Source organism: Mesoplodon mirus (genome assembly GCF_964341445.2).
Source record: "Mesoplodon mirus genome assembly, chromosome: 8".
Classification (NCBI taxonomy): Eukaryota; Metazoa; Chordata; class Mammalia; order Artiodactyla; family Ziphiidae; genus Mesoplodon; species Mesoplodon mirus.
The window spans coordinates 75068834-75083945 of record NC_138984.1 but is presented as its reverse complement, the minus strand read 5'-3'; the positions used below and the strand labels follow the sequence as shown (position 1 = coordinate 75083945).

General features: G+C 35.6%; 1 protein-coding gene across 19 annotated transcripts in view; it reads left to right on the top strand.

The window, feature by feature from the left end:
• BAZ2B (bromodomain adjacent to zinc finger domain 2B) overlaps positions 1-15112 on the top strand; it is a 375589-nt gene that overhangs the window by 238152 nt on the left and 122325 nt on the right. For all 19 annotated transcript variants that reach the window (XM_082629864.1, XM_082629859.1, XM_082629860.1 and 16 more), the window contains one exon: positions 3553-3699. In XM_082629864.1, coding sequence (XP_082485990.1) covers positions 3555-3699 — 145 coding nt within the window. In that variant the 5' untranslated portion in view covers positions 3553-3554. The remainder of the gene's footprint in view (positions 1-3552; positions 3700-15112) is intronic.

Here is a 15112-nt window from a genome sequence, read left to right as displayed (position 1 = left end):
TTTACTGAAACTGAAAAAGGCTCCCAACCTCATACTACTAGCTCTAGTTCTACTCTTTTGTACTGCCAGGTTTCAATTTTATTTTACCTTTAAACAGTGTTATAATAAAGGAACTATTGGTGCTTTATTTCTATAGAATAGAGTCTTAAAAGTAGATTGGTAGATCCAAGTACATGTATATTTTTTATTTTAATAAATATTTCCAGGAAGAGTAATCTCCAGTGAGCAAATGTAGAGACTTCTCATTATGCCTTCTGGGTATTCCTTGTTTTAGTCTTGGGTGAAGTTATATCAACAGAAAGAAATATACCTAGAGCTCATAACCTATTGTCCTATAAAAAGCAATGACTTTCATCGAGCTTTTATATGCCAGGTACTCAGCTAAAGTGCTTATCTATATTATGTCCCAAATTACTTTTGCTGTGGAGTACAAAGGCAAATTTTTTTTAAAAAAACCCTTTCATTATTAAAAAAAGTAATACATTTACCAACTTCCAGTTACAAAATAAATGAGTCACAAGAATGAAATGTACAGCATGGGGAATATAGTCAATAATATTGTAATATCTTTGTATGGTGACAGATGGTAACTGACTTATCATGGTGATCATTTTGTAATGTATAGAAATACTGAATCACTATGTCATGCACCTAGAATTCACAGTGTTGTAGGTCAATTTTACATCAATTAAAAAAATTTTTTAATTAACAAAATGAAAACTAAAATCATTGAGAAACCCCCAAAATACATTTAAATAGTACATTTTAGAAATCTTTGAGACAGCAAGGTAATCAGCTCTAAATTTTTTAAAACAGCCTTTTCCTGTAAACTCGATCTATGTTTTGGGTTGTTTTTTTTTTTTTTTTTGTAAATATATGTGTTTTGTACTTAGTGAAATGAGACTTGTTGGTGAAGATAGTTTGTAGAGGAAGTTGTCAGCCGTGGACCTTGCTGTCAGACAGCCATGTGTCTCAAAGCTTATTAGTAACTGTTTGATGACCCAAAATCTGCCTTTTAAGCATTAGTTCCATGTGGCCATCAGTACCAACTATGCTTCTCCATATTGAACGCTGATAAAGAGAAAGAAAAATTCTTTAAGATTATGGGCATACTCGTTATAGCAGTTCATTATCTTTGGAGGTGATTGACAGCAATGTCAGAATATGAAGAGAAGTTTTTGAATTGTATGTGATTGGAAAACTCATTGAAACTGCCCTATTAATAATGCTTTTGTGTCAACCTGAGATTACCTTTTCCATATGTATCTGTTAGAAAAATCATCTACATACCATATGGATTCTCAATTATTTAAACATTAATCTTGCATTATTTTAATTGACCAATATTTTACTTTATTTTTTAAAATTTATTTTATTGAAGTATAGTTGATTTGCAATGTTGTATTAATTTCTGCTATACAGCAAAGTGATTCAGTTATACATGTATATATATTCTTTTTCATATTCTTTTCCATTGTTGTTTATTACAGGATATTGAATATAGTTCTCTGTGCTATACAGTAGGACCTTGTTGTTTATCCATTATATGTGTAATAGTTTGCATCTCCTAATCACAAACTCCCAACTCATCCCTCCCACTCCCCCACGCCCTGCAACCACAAGTCTGTTCTTTATCTCTGTCTGTTTCTGTTTCATAGATAAGTTCATGTGTGTCATATCTTGGATTCTACATATAAGGGATATCATATGGTATTTACCTTTCTCTTTCTAACTTACTTCACTTAGTATGATAAGCTCTAGGTCCATCCATGTTGCTGCAAATGCCATTATTTCATTCTTTTTTATGGCTGAGTAATATTCCATTGTATATGTATACCACATCTTCTTTATCCATTCATCTGTCGATAGACATTTAGGTTGTTTCCATGTCTTGGCTATTGTAAATAGTGCTGCTATGAACGTAGGGGTGCATGTATCATTTTGAATTATAGTTTTGTCCAGATATATGCCCAGGAATGGGATTGCTGGATCATATGGTAGTTCTATTTTTAGTTTTCTAAGGAACCTTCATACTGTTTTCCATAGTGGCTGCACCAATTTACATTCCCACCAACAGTGTAGGAGGGTTCCCTTTTATCCACACCCTCTCCAGCATTTGTTATTTGTAGACTTTTTAATGATGGCCATTCTGACTGGCATGAGGTAGTACCTCACTGTAGTTTTTATATATATTTCTCTAATAATTAACAATGATGAGCATCTTTTCATGTGTTAATTGGCCAATATTTTTAAACAAAATGGAATTATTTTTCTTAGAAAACGTATAGTAATTATGTGAATTGGCTATAGAATTGCATGCAAAAATCTTTTTGTGATTAGATTATTTGAATGATGAAAGTTTACTTGTGGTTGATCATAAGTTCATTTATGGGTGAGTAGTGTATTTTTTTGTCTCTTCCTCTATATATGTGTACTCCTTAAAGCAACTGTGAGCTTTACAATTTCCTTGCTTAATTGTGGTATTAGTGTATGTAGAATATTAAAATGACCATAACCTATTCTAGATTTTAAAAATTTGAGATATAATTGACATATAACATTATACTAGTTTCAAGTGTACAACATAATGATTCGATATTTGTATGTATTGTGAAATGAACACCACAAAAAGTTAATATCCATCACTACACATTTACAAATTGTTTTCCTTGTGATGAAAACTTTTAAGATCTACTCTCTTAGCAACTTTCAAATGTATAATAAAGTATTATTAACAATAGTCACCATGTGGCGCATTACATCCTATGACTTACTTGTTTTATAATTGGAAGTTTGTACCTTTTGACTGCTGCATCCATTTCCATTCTAGATTTTTAATATCAACATAAACTATTACAATAAGACCAATGTAAGATTGTACCCAAAATAGCTAAGCAAATTAATACAGATGCTTAGAAGTGGTTAAGTCATTATAAATGGATCATACTAAAGCCATTTTGAGACCATAGTTCAGACTAGACTCTAGTATAAACTCTAAAATGTATTTGTCTTTTTTGGGCGGGACTCACTGTATTGGGGATTACCAGGTCAGATTCATGGACGTTTAAGACCTACAACTATATTGCTATCTAGATTTAGAAGACAGGATTACAGTTCACTCAAATGTGGTAGTATCTTCTTGATTCATTAAGATAATATGGGTATTATGATGTAAGTGAATAGATCATGAGGTGATTTAAGAAGAATAAGAAGTTAATATGCTAATTTTCCTAAAGTTATGGCAACATACAGTTGTATGAAGTTACTGTATTCAAATGACTATTATTATTTTTTTATATAAGAATATTCTGCAAGTCTATTAGAAGAAGATTTGGTATACTTAACATTAAACTTATTTCATAAACTGGTATTTTAAATTATATTATTTTTATTTATTTCATATTTTATCTCTCTGAAGAACATGTATTTCTAAACTTATTTCATATTTTAAAAAAGTATTCCTAAAAGTTTGACTTATTTTAAATATGTTTAATTCTTTTGCTTAATTCCACTATTTAATACTGTAAATTAACATTTGTCTCCCTCCCATAGATATGGAGTCTGGAGAACGGTTACCATCCTCAACAGCCTCCTCTGCCACACCGACTTCATCTTCTATACCTTCTGTGGCTTCATCAGTTTCAAAAGGCGGCCTTTCCACTGGAGCTGCTTCACTTAGCTCTACAATCAACCCATGTGGTGAGTACCCTTTATTAACTCAATTTTAGAATGCCATCCTTTTACTAATTTGCATTCATAGTGTTTTACTGAACTCTGAATAAAATGTTCTCATTACTTCTGTTGATCTGTTGAACAATGGCTAGGTTAAACATTTAGTCTCTGCTTTTTCTGTATTTTATCAGAACACTGGAGTAGCACTGCTTATTCCATGTTTTCTATGATTTTTAGAAGCTTTGAGAGTTTCATTTTAATATCTTCCTTTGACCATTTTAATTAATAAATTAATACATGAAAACTCTTTTAAAACAATAGGCCCATGAGGGAGTGAAGAAATATAAAGGAATCCTTGATGATAAGGTCCCAATGCCATGGACCATTTGCCCTAAATTTGCTTCCAGTTATCAAACTGGCCTTCACCAAACCCCAGCTATCCTAGTTCACAAGATGTATACTAAGGCATATCATTTACCTGATGGAAAATATTTTTAAAGTTTTAAATATTTTGAAAAATATTTTAAGATATTTGACAAATTTTTCTTAAACATGAATGAAATTTATACTGCTAAAAAGGGAACTTTATTTCAGTAGTGAAAATATCCTCAGTTTTAGTTTTATGTGGAAGGTATTTTTATTTACCCCTCAAAATCACTTTTTGCCCAACCACATGTTTGGATATTTGGTAGAATACATTCTTTTTTTTAACCTAAACTTGATTAACTTATTCCTTTATCACTAGGAAGATTTTTAATCTTAAATATATTTTATCTTATAGATTATTTCATATGTATAAACATTAGAACTAAATGATATTTTACTTTTTCAAAATTAGATTTATAATTTTGGGTAAATGAAATACATAAATATGGAATGTTTGCTGACAAAATACCCTAGCAAATTGTCAAATATATATTTATTGAATTATTCTGATTTTTTTCCAATCAATGGAATGACAAGGATGTCATTTTGTCATTTTATCAGAATAATTTTCTAACATTTTCTTAGTGATTATAAAATAACTAAAATAAAATACCATTACATTTTTAAAAATAAATAAATAAAATTCCTGTTCTCCCGCACCTTGTACAATCTTGGTTAAGATATTCATTTAACAACTTCATCCACATTTCCCTTGTGTATAAAATGATGGCTATATATAAAATGATGAATGCCTTTGATGATATGCTGTGTTCAAAAATAGTGATACCATGGTTGGCATTTTACCTTAAGTTTCTTTGTGTAAATGATTGCACACAGCTGTACTTTTGTAATTATTCTTTCGTGCTTTTTATAACTCTTCTCCTTTCATTTGTGTCAGCTCCTTTCATTGTATTCCTCCCATCTGCTGTCTTACTTTGTATTTACTTGTGAATTTGTATTTAAAATATATAATATTTCTAGGGAAATGTCCTTTTTTTTAATGTTGAAGCTTTCAGTCCTTGAGTACAGAGCCTTGAGTTTTCTGGACCCTTTGCTACCACCTATTTCTCACTTAGTTTTCTGAATTAGTGACATTTGAATTGCTTATGATTCTGAGTAGTCACCTGTTGGGTGCTATTTTTTGTTAGTGGTAGTTGAGAGTTGCAGAAGGGTGGGGTATGCTTAGTTGATGAATAACATCAGAAATTTCCTTATGTAGAAAGGAATTAGTTTTCATCATTTATTTGCAAGTAAAATAGGTTTATGAGTTTTTATGTGGAGATACTTAAATTGAATGAAACTATAGTTTATTTCAATGTTTATTCCAAAATATATCACTTATTAACACATTATACCTTTAGTACCTACAGCATGAGTTTTTTTCACTTTCTAAGAAAATTATTTTTTGTTTTTAACATTCGCAGTGTTGTGGTTTATGTTTAAAGTAGAGCCTTACAATGCATGGAGAATGCTCAGTTGTCCTGCATAATTCAGTTTATCATATTTTCCTGTCTTCTCTTATTTGATTCATTGTTTTTGGCCTAGTCGTTGTCTGTAATTTTCTCCTTTTAAAAGTAAAATTATAGAGTGATAATGCGCCTAACCTCTTTATTTTAAACAATTTGAATCTCCTCAATGTTTTTGATGTATAGAAACAACAAAAAAGAATTTTCATCTGTAAAATGTCAAAACCTCACCAGTTCTTTAATGGTTCCTTTGAGGACATTCTTTTGTTTTAAACAGTTATTTTAATTGGCCTTTCTCTGTCATCTTCATTAATGATATTTCTATAGGAATTCTTCTGAGTTACAAAGGATTTAATTCAAGCCTACTTTCGAACTTTGAATGATCAACTAATTTCTTTTGAATCAACACCTTGTCAGGGTCTGGGAGTATACATATCTACTGTTACTATTATGATGCTGGTAGAAGATGTGAGACTCCTAGGTCAGAGATTTTATTACTATAGCATAGCAAATAGCATAAACATCATGTTGGCATTGGCTCCCCATGTCTCCCAAGTCCCACAAGGGCAACACGGAGGGGCCCAGTTGAATCTTATATAGTGGGGATTGTGTCATGGCTTAGGCAACCTACTGCTTTTATAGTAAATGAAAGCAAAGCCACTCTTTGTCTGGAAGGAAATGTCACCTCATCCATCAAGGTTGCTCACTGCGATCCTGAGAAATGGCCCAATTTTAAAGAGTGGTCAAGACCTTGCATTCTTGGCATACCCAGCAACAACATGCAGGGACGTTGGAGGACTGTCTCTCACAGCACACCTTTAATTTTATTACAGTAACTTGGATAGAAAATAACACTGCAATAAAGATTGATTAATCTAAGGCTCTCTGCATATAGTGGGTCTTGTCGGTCCTGGAAGAGTTATATTTCTTTTCCCTTTAAAGTATGATTTTTAAAAAATAACAACTTGCCTACTTCTAAATAATTTTGGACAGCTTTCAATAAATATATTGGTACAATAAACAAAACAATTAACTAAAATATTAAAAGATAGGCTCTAAAAAGTATAAAAGTGTTAGCCAAGGAAAGCCACAGATATTGAACAAAAAACTTAACTAATTAGCTGTTAAGAATAAAAAGAAAACATAGTGGGCTACATGGCTTACATACTAGTGCTAGTGAACATATCAGTTCCTCAGAGAAAAATGAACGTTTTCCTGGCTCTGAATGGTTTGGGGAATATACCACCAGAACTTTCGTATAAAAGGCCACATGATACACAATATCCTATATGCCAATTTCATAAGTATTCAGACACTATTTCACATAATATCTCTGAGTGAAAGCTGAAAGAATAGTATTTCATCATAGTTCCAAAATTAAACTTTACAGAGTGGATTTGTTCGAGATTTGTGGTCATTTGACCTAATACAAACAAAGCATAGAACTTTGAGAAATTTCAATGATAGTTAAACTGTGCCATAGACCAGTGGTTTTCAATCCATTTTTGAGGTAGAACCCTTCAAACAAAACTTGTAAAATGCTGAATGTATGAAACAGAGAAACTGTTTAAAACTTCTCTCATTAAAGCTGGGGTATGCCTACTTTTCTTTTAAAGTTAGAGACTGAATTACACATGTATCTTAATTGCAGGCCTACCTCTGTAGAACTGTGCCAAATCATGGTATATTGAGGAAATCGCAAATTGATCAGTCAGGCCTCAACTTAGGGTATGTGTCAGTTACGACAATGATTAACTATGAATAGGAACACATGGCAAATACATGTACCAGTCCATAGATCCGCAGTTCTGTGGTGGGTGATGCCATCACAGACCTGGGATCCTAATTTTATATCCTGTCTTCTGAGGTATGGGACTTTCATGCTCATGTGTCTTATCTCATGGCTTTTATATGGGATTTCTTTACTAATTTTACTACTTTTCATATATTTTTCACTCTGTTCCTTATTTATTTATTTATTTATTTATTTTTAATAAATTTATTTATTTTATTTTATTTTTGACTGTGTTGGGTCTTCGTTTCTGTGCGAGGGCTTTCTCTAGTTGTGGCAAGCAGGGGCCACTCTTCATTGCGGTGCATGGGCCTCTCACTGTCGCGGCCTCTCTTGTAGCAGAGCACAGGCTCCAGACGCACAGGCTCAGTAGTTGTGGCTCACGAGCCCAGTTGCTCCGCAGCATGTGGGATCTTCCCAGACCAGGGCTCGAACCCGCATCCCCTGCATTGGCAGGCAGATTCTCAACCACTGCGCCACCAGCGAAGCCCATCTCATGGCTTTTAGAAGGCTGATCCACCTACAGCCCTGTTTTCCAGGAAGGAAGAAGGTGGAGTAGAAAAGGGCAAAATTTGTATGCCAGCTTACTTTGACCCCTTTTAAAGAGCTTTCCCAGAAACCCCATCCAGAGATTTCCACTTAGTATGTCTTTTGTCGGAACTATATGAATGGTAATCTCAGCTTCAAGGAAGGCCAGGAAAATTAGTTTTTAGCTGAGCATATTGCCATCCTGAAGAAAATAGAGGTTATTAGTTAGGAATAAGGAGAGAATGGATAGCCAGTATCTGCTATGGCTAAATGGAACAGAGGGACAGGAGATCAAGTTGGGGAGTAGGTTAAGGTCAGATCATTTAGAACTTCATGCACCATGTTTAAGAGTTTAGGCAGAATGATGTATTGATTAAAAGCAAGGACATTGCAATTGAAAGGCGCTGAAATTGAATCTTGGCTTGTCCACTTATTAGCTATGTGAATTTGGGTACATTACCCCTTTCTGAACTTCTGTACCTCATCTATAAAATAAATATGATACCCATTTTATAACGATAAATGAGATAATGCCTGACATAGAATAGGTGCCTAGCAAATTGTAACCTTTATTTTTATTCATACTTGATCAAGTGGAAGGATTTTAATGATTTGAAAATGTTAGCATGCTAGCAGCATGTAGAGCGTCAGTTTGCAATGAGGATGGGACTAGAGGCAAAGAAGACCATTAGAAGGTACTTAAACTTATCTGGGTGAGAAATGATAAGGGCCAAAATTAAGGAGTTATTGGAGATGAAGAAAGAAACAAGGTTCCAGAGATATTTTGGGAGTAGATTCTTATGGGATATAATGACTGGATTTGGGCAAAGGGATGTTGAGGGAGAGATTGAGAGAGAAGCCCTGACATGACTTGGATAACTGGGAGAAGGGTGATGTAATGAGAAATGTGGAGGAAGAATACATTTTAAAGTGTAAAAGGGTCATTTATCTTTTTGCATGTTGCATTTGAATGGACTGTACATCCATGTAAATACTCTTGGTAAATATTAGAGTTGTTTCCAACTTTTGCCAATTACAATGTTATGACCATCATTATACATGAATCCTGATGCATATGCATACGTTTTTGAAGATGTCTTCAACTTTACCAGTAGTACCAATTTATTTTCTCATCAGCTGTGTATTATAATTCCTGATGCTTATCATTCATGTTGACACTTGTCATTGCCAGACTTTTTGATTTTTGTCGATGAATATGAAGTGTTCATTAAGGTGCCTTTTAATAAGTTTATAGCTTTTTGGGTTTTCCTCTCTTTTGAAGTGATTGTTTAGGGCTTTGGTGCATATTTCTATTGGGTTGTCCATCTTTTTCTTATAGATTTGTGAGTTATTTTTATATTTTGGATGCTGGTCCTTCTTTCAGTTATCTTTGTGGGAGATAGCTTTTCCCATATGGTGTGTCTTTTTTTATTCTACATTGTCTTTTGATGAAAAGAGCTTCCAATTTTAATGTTGGCAGATTTACCAGTATTTTTATTTATGGTTATGCTTTTTGTCTAAGAAATTGTCCTCCACCTCCAAGGTTATGCATATATATTTTTGAGATTTCACTTATCTCTTATTTAATGTTACTTTGAAAAGTATATGGTTATCAGATACCAGGCCAGTTGTGATAGACTGAATTGCCTTTTGGGTTTTGGAACTATCACCAGTTGAGATTGTTGTTTGATGTATCAGTGAGTTCAGCTTGAGATAACATAAACCACTGATGCTATTTTAAGCAGAAAGATTTAATACAAGGAATCAGGTACTTATAAAATTATTGAGGAGCTGACCCCTGACCCCTATGAGTGATTTCAGAGCATTACTGTTGAATTGACCTGCTTAAGGAAATTACCTCTAGTTCAGGACACCGTTGTTCTAACTGATGGCTCCATGGATCATACCACCTCAGCTGTAACCCAGTGATCAAGATCCACTGACATAACAGGCTCCAGGGCTGTTCTGTGCTGCCTGCTAGATCTGCACCAGCAAAAAGCATACCTCATGTACTGCCAATCTAACAGCTTAACTCAGTGCCAAATACATCGGATTGGCAGAATCTAAATTATATCCAGAACCCTGGCTGCAAGAGAGACTGGTAAATATACTTTTTAGCTGCTCAGCTTCTGCATCACAGGAAGGTACACTAAAAGGAGGTTGGGGTACATGTTAAATTATGAGCCAATTATCTATCCATTTTAGCTCATCTGGTGATAGCCCCCCTGCCATATCTCCCCACCTTTGTATTATAATAAACTCCTGATACCTATACATGAACTTTATTCCAACTTCAGTGGTTCTTTTCTTCTGAAAAAAAATAGTATTTCATTAATACATCTAGTAGCTCATGTATACTCACTACAGATCCCTTTTGATATACTATTCTATGTAATAATATAAGTTAAACCAAATAAAATAAATGCTTAACTCAAGACGATATGGCTCTTAACTGTCACAAAAGCAAATACCTATCAATTCTTTTTAAAGATTGCAAAAAACTTTTCAAGGACTCCATTCCTCCTATACAGTATCATTAATTTTTCTGTATTTATTGGATCATGTCCATTAGTATAAAAGCATGCTCATAGTATCTCCCATCTTAAAAAATAATACATACCAAAAACCCTTCCCTCTTTCACCCCAAACACTCTTCTGGCAATTACTCTGTTTTCTGCCTCACTTTATAACCAAACTTCTCAAAATACATAGTTGTATTTGCTTTCTCCTTTTCCTCATCTTTTATGTATATCTCAGTCCACACCAATGTCACTTTTCTGTCCTCATCTCTCTCAACCTCTCGGAAGAATTGACACAATTGACCAGTCCTTCCCTCTTAAAAAACCTTTTTTAGGGAAGGGTTTGTATCAAATTGGTAATATTTCTTCTCTAAAAGTTTGGTAGAATCCACTCTGAAGTCATATGGGCTTGGAAGATTGTTGTTTTTTTGTTCGTTTGTTTTAATGTTGTTGTGGAAGATAATAAATCAGGATTCAACTTTTCTTTGGCCGCGCCGTGTGGCTTGTGGGACTTTTTTAGTTCCCCATCCAGGGATTGAACCCCGGCCCTCAGCAGTGAGAGCATGGAGTCCTAACCACTGGACCAGGGAATTCCCAGGAGTTCAACTTTTAAAATAGAAGTATAAGACTATTCAGGTTATCTTTTTCTTTGTGAGTGAGCTTTGTTAGTGATGTCTTTCAAGGAATTTGTCCATTTCCTCTAAGTCATTGAATTTACAGGTACAGAGTTGTTCCAAATAGTACCTTATCCTGGGACTTCCCTGGTGGCACAATGGTTAAGAATCCGCCTGCCAATGCAGGGGACATGGGTTCAAGCCCTGGTCCAGGAAGATCCCACATGCTACAGAGCAGCTAAACCTGTGCGCCCAACTACTGAGCCTGCACTGTAGAACCCGTGAGCCACACTACTGAGCCCATGCGCCACAACTACTGAAGCCCACACGCCTAGAGCCCATGCTCCGCAACAAGAGAAGCCACCGCAATGAGAAGCCTGCGCAACACAACAAAGAGCGGCTCCTGGGCTTCCCTGGTGGCGCAGTGGTTGGGAGTCCGCCTGCCGATGCAGGGGACACGGGTTCGTGCCCCGATCCCGGAGGATCCCACATGCCGCGGAGCGGCTGGGCCCGCGAGCCATGGCCGCGGAGCCTGTGTGTCCGGAGCCTGTGCTCCGCAACGGGAGAGGCCGCGGCAGTGAGAGGCCCGCGTACAGCAAAAAAAAAAAAAAAAAAAAAAAAGAGCGGCTCCTGCTCACCGCAACTAGAGAAAGCCCACACGCAGCAGCAAAGACCCAACGTAGCCAAAATATTAATTAATTAATTAATTAATTAATTTAAAAAATAGTACCTTATCCTTTGAATGTCTGTAGGATTTGTAATGATATCTTCTCTTTCATTATTGATATTAATAATTTGTTCTCTTTTTTCCTTTGTGACTAGAGCTTTTATCAATTTTATTAATCTTTTTGACAAACTAGATTTTGGTTTCATTGATTTTTTTTTTCTGATATTCTGTTTTCTGTTTCATTGATTTCTGCTCTTTATTATTTCCTTCTGTTTTTCCATGGGTGGGATTTCCTCATCTTTTCTCCTAATTTCTTGAAGAGAAAACTTAGATCATTTATATTAGACCTTTCTCCTTTTCTTATATATGCATTTAATGCTATGAATTTCCCTTTTAAATACAACTATAGCCGCCTCCCACAAATTTTGATAGTTTTCATTTCATTATCATTCTAGTAAAAATATTTTCTATTTTCCTTTGTGAATTCTTCTTTGACTGATGGGTTGTTTAAAAGTCAGTAATTTAACATTTAAATGTTAAATGTTTCAGTTGATGTCCATTTTAGTTTTATTGTGGTCAAAAAACATGCTAATGATATGTGCTCTGTTTTTTGGCTTCCCACTGCCACTTTTGCAGACTGGCCCCCTGTGGGTCTCCTCTGTGCCTGTGAAAGTTGTTGGGTCAGCCAACTACATGGCAGAGATGCATCTCTTTCTCTTTGTGGTTTCCTTGCTCCTAAGATTACCCCTTGATTTCCAGCTGCTCTGCCAGCTTTCGACTCTGTTCTCTGACACTTCAGGCTTTCTGCTGTCTAAGCTAATCATGGTGAAGGTATGCACTCAATTAAGGAATACATCAAATTGAACAGATCTGCTATGTGTAGCTCTGTCTTTCTGAACGTTCTCTCCTGGCTGTTTTGTGGTGCCCCATGCACAGTGTACTTTTAGCTAGGAACTTGGAAAGTTTAATCTCTGAATTTGAGTCTCCTTTCTGTGGTTTGATCACTGCCAAGATTTCCCCTTTAAATTTCCTGATTTCCTGATGTTTTCTTAGCCCTGAAGTCTGACCTCTGGCACCTTTAGTTGATAAGCCTGCTGTTTCATCTACCACTGTTTTCTGGAGTTATAGCTGTGAGGTTTAGACAGCAGTATCAGACCAGAAAGCCACAAAGTCACACTTCTCGCCCCTTCTTGTTACCATTTTTTCCAGATTAAACTTTCCCCTGGCTTTTCTCTGCTTTTGGATGTTTTCCAGTATCTTTAGTTTTGTTGTTGTTGTTTTTTGATATTTATTTATTTATTTGGCTGCACCAGGTCTTAGTTGTGGCATTTGGGATCTTTTAGTTGCTGCATGTGGGCTCTTAGTTGCGGCGTGTGGGATCTAGTTCCCTGACCAGGGATTGGACCCCCGGGGCCCCTGCTTTGAGGGTGCAGAGTCTTAACCACTGGAGCACCAGGAAGTCCCTTGTTGTTGTTTTAAATCACATTTTTATAATTATTTTCTGTGGATGATTTGTGTAGCCACTTCACTACTACTCCACCATTACCTGAAGTTGTCCCCTGCAAAACGAATCACTTTTTTAAAAAAAAAATTTTCACCTGAGACTCCAGGGGTGACATGTGACACAATCTAGCCAATCCAAACCTCATATTTCCCACACAACGATGGTTAAGTGATTGGTTAAGGAAGACACATGAGACTAATCAAAGGCAAAGAGATTCCATTCTGGGATTTTTACTGGGACTGGTGAGGGAGGATACCCTTTTGTCCCACAAACCTAAAAGGAAGGGCCTATCTGAGGAAGTAGAGCCAAGAGACGAAAGAGAAATTAAGTCCCAGTAGGCTTTCAGCCAACCTTCTTTATCTGAAGTGTGCCTTTTCCAAATGCTTTTATGTGATGTGAATCAATACGTTTACCTTTCACTTAGCCATTTTGAGCTGGATGTTTTGTACTTTTCAACCTATCTGATATACCCTCCATGATCGAATCCCAACTCAGGGTCTCAACCATGTTCTCTCTTTGTCTTAGAGGAACTGCATAAGGCTGATTTTCATGCTTTGTCTCAGGTTAAGTGTCCTGAGACATTAATTAGAGAAGTCTCCTCTGTTCATAGTGTCTAGGTTATTGCTCTACTGTTACCTGTTTTTGCACCTAGTAATTTCCTCCATAGTACTCTTCACAGTTTATAATTATAGATTTGGTGTTGTTTTACTTATTTGTCCCTTCTTCTACATTTAAAAGGCAGGGACCATACGGTTTTTTTATTGATATGTATCCAGTCAGTGCCTGGCACAAAATATATGCTCAAGAAACAATTGTTGGAGAAAGGGAGGGAAGGAGAGGTGAACTTGCAGGAATAGGACTTGCTAATTAAATGATAAATTTACTCTAATTAATAAGTTTTCTAGGCTGTATTATGCTTTGCTCTGCTAATACCAAATAACTGTGCCGATTTTAGTTGGAGATGGGCATTATAAGCCACAGGGTAAAGAATCTTAAAAGATCAGACCTTACTGATGAGGCATTGAATAAATAAACCCTGAAAATCCAAAGTTATTAATTAGAACTTTTTATTTAAAAGATGGAGCTTACATTTACAGTCAATAGAGAATCGTCAAGAGAATGAGATAGGCTTATTCTTGAGGGTTTGGATATAAAGCCAAAGTTTTAGTCTCTTTGAGTATTTATATTATAGTATGAACTATTATAACAATAATTGTTTCTTACTTGTCTATATTCTAGATATCTGTAAGTCACAAATAAAGGCCCTGGAATGTTCAACTGTCTAGCTTTTTTGCCTTTCAATAGATTTATTTAATGAAGGGTTTGATCACAAGGCACCAGGTATTTTTGAAATATATTTTACCTAACTTTTAAATTTATGTATTTATTTATGTATTTATTTATTTATTTATGGCTTCTTTGAGTCTTCGTTGCTGTGAGTGGGCTTTCTCTAGTTGTGGCGAGCGGGGGCTACTCTTCCTTGTGGTGAGTGCTCTTCTCATGGCAGTGGCTTCTCTCATTGCAGAGCACAGGCTGTAGGAGTGCGGGCTTCCATAGTTGTGGCATGCAGGTTCAGTAGTTGTGGCTCACAGGCTCTAGAGTGCAGGCTCAGTAGTTGTGGTACACGGGCTTAGTTGCTTCACGGCATGTGGGATCTTCCCGGGCCAGGGCTCGAACCCGTGTCCCCTGCATTGGCAGGCGGATTCTTAACCACTGCGCCACTAGGGAAGTCCTTACCTAACTTTCATGAGTAGAACTTCAGAGTTTTAATTAGAATTTTATAGGTAAATTACTAAAGAAAGGTAATGCCTTCAAATCAATTAAGTAATCTTAAAAATGAACCTAGGGTTATGGATAAAATTGTTTCTTCCTCCTCCCAAAAATATGTTGAAGTCTTAATCCCTGGTTCCTCAGAATGTGACCT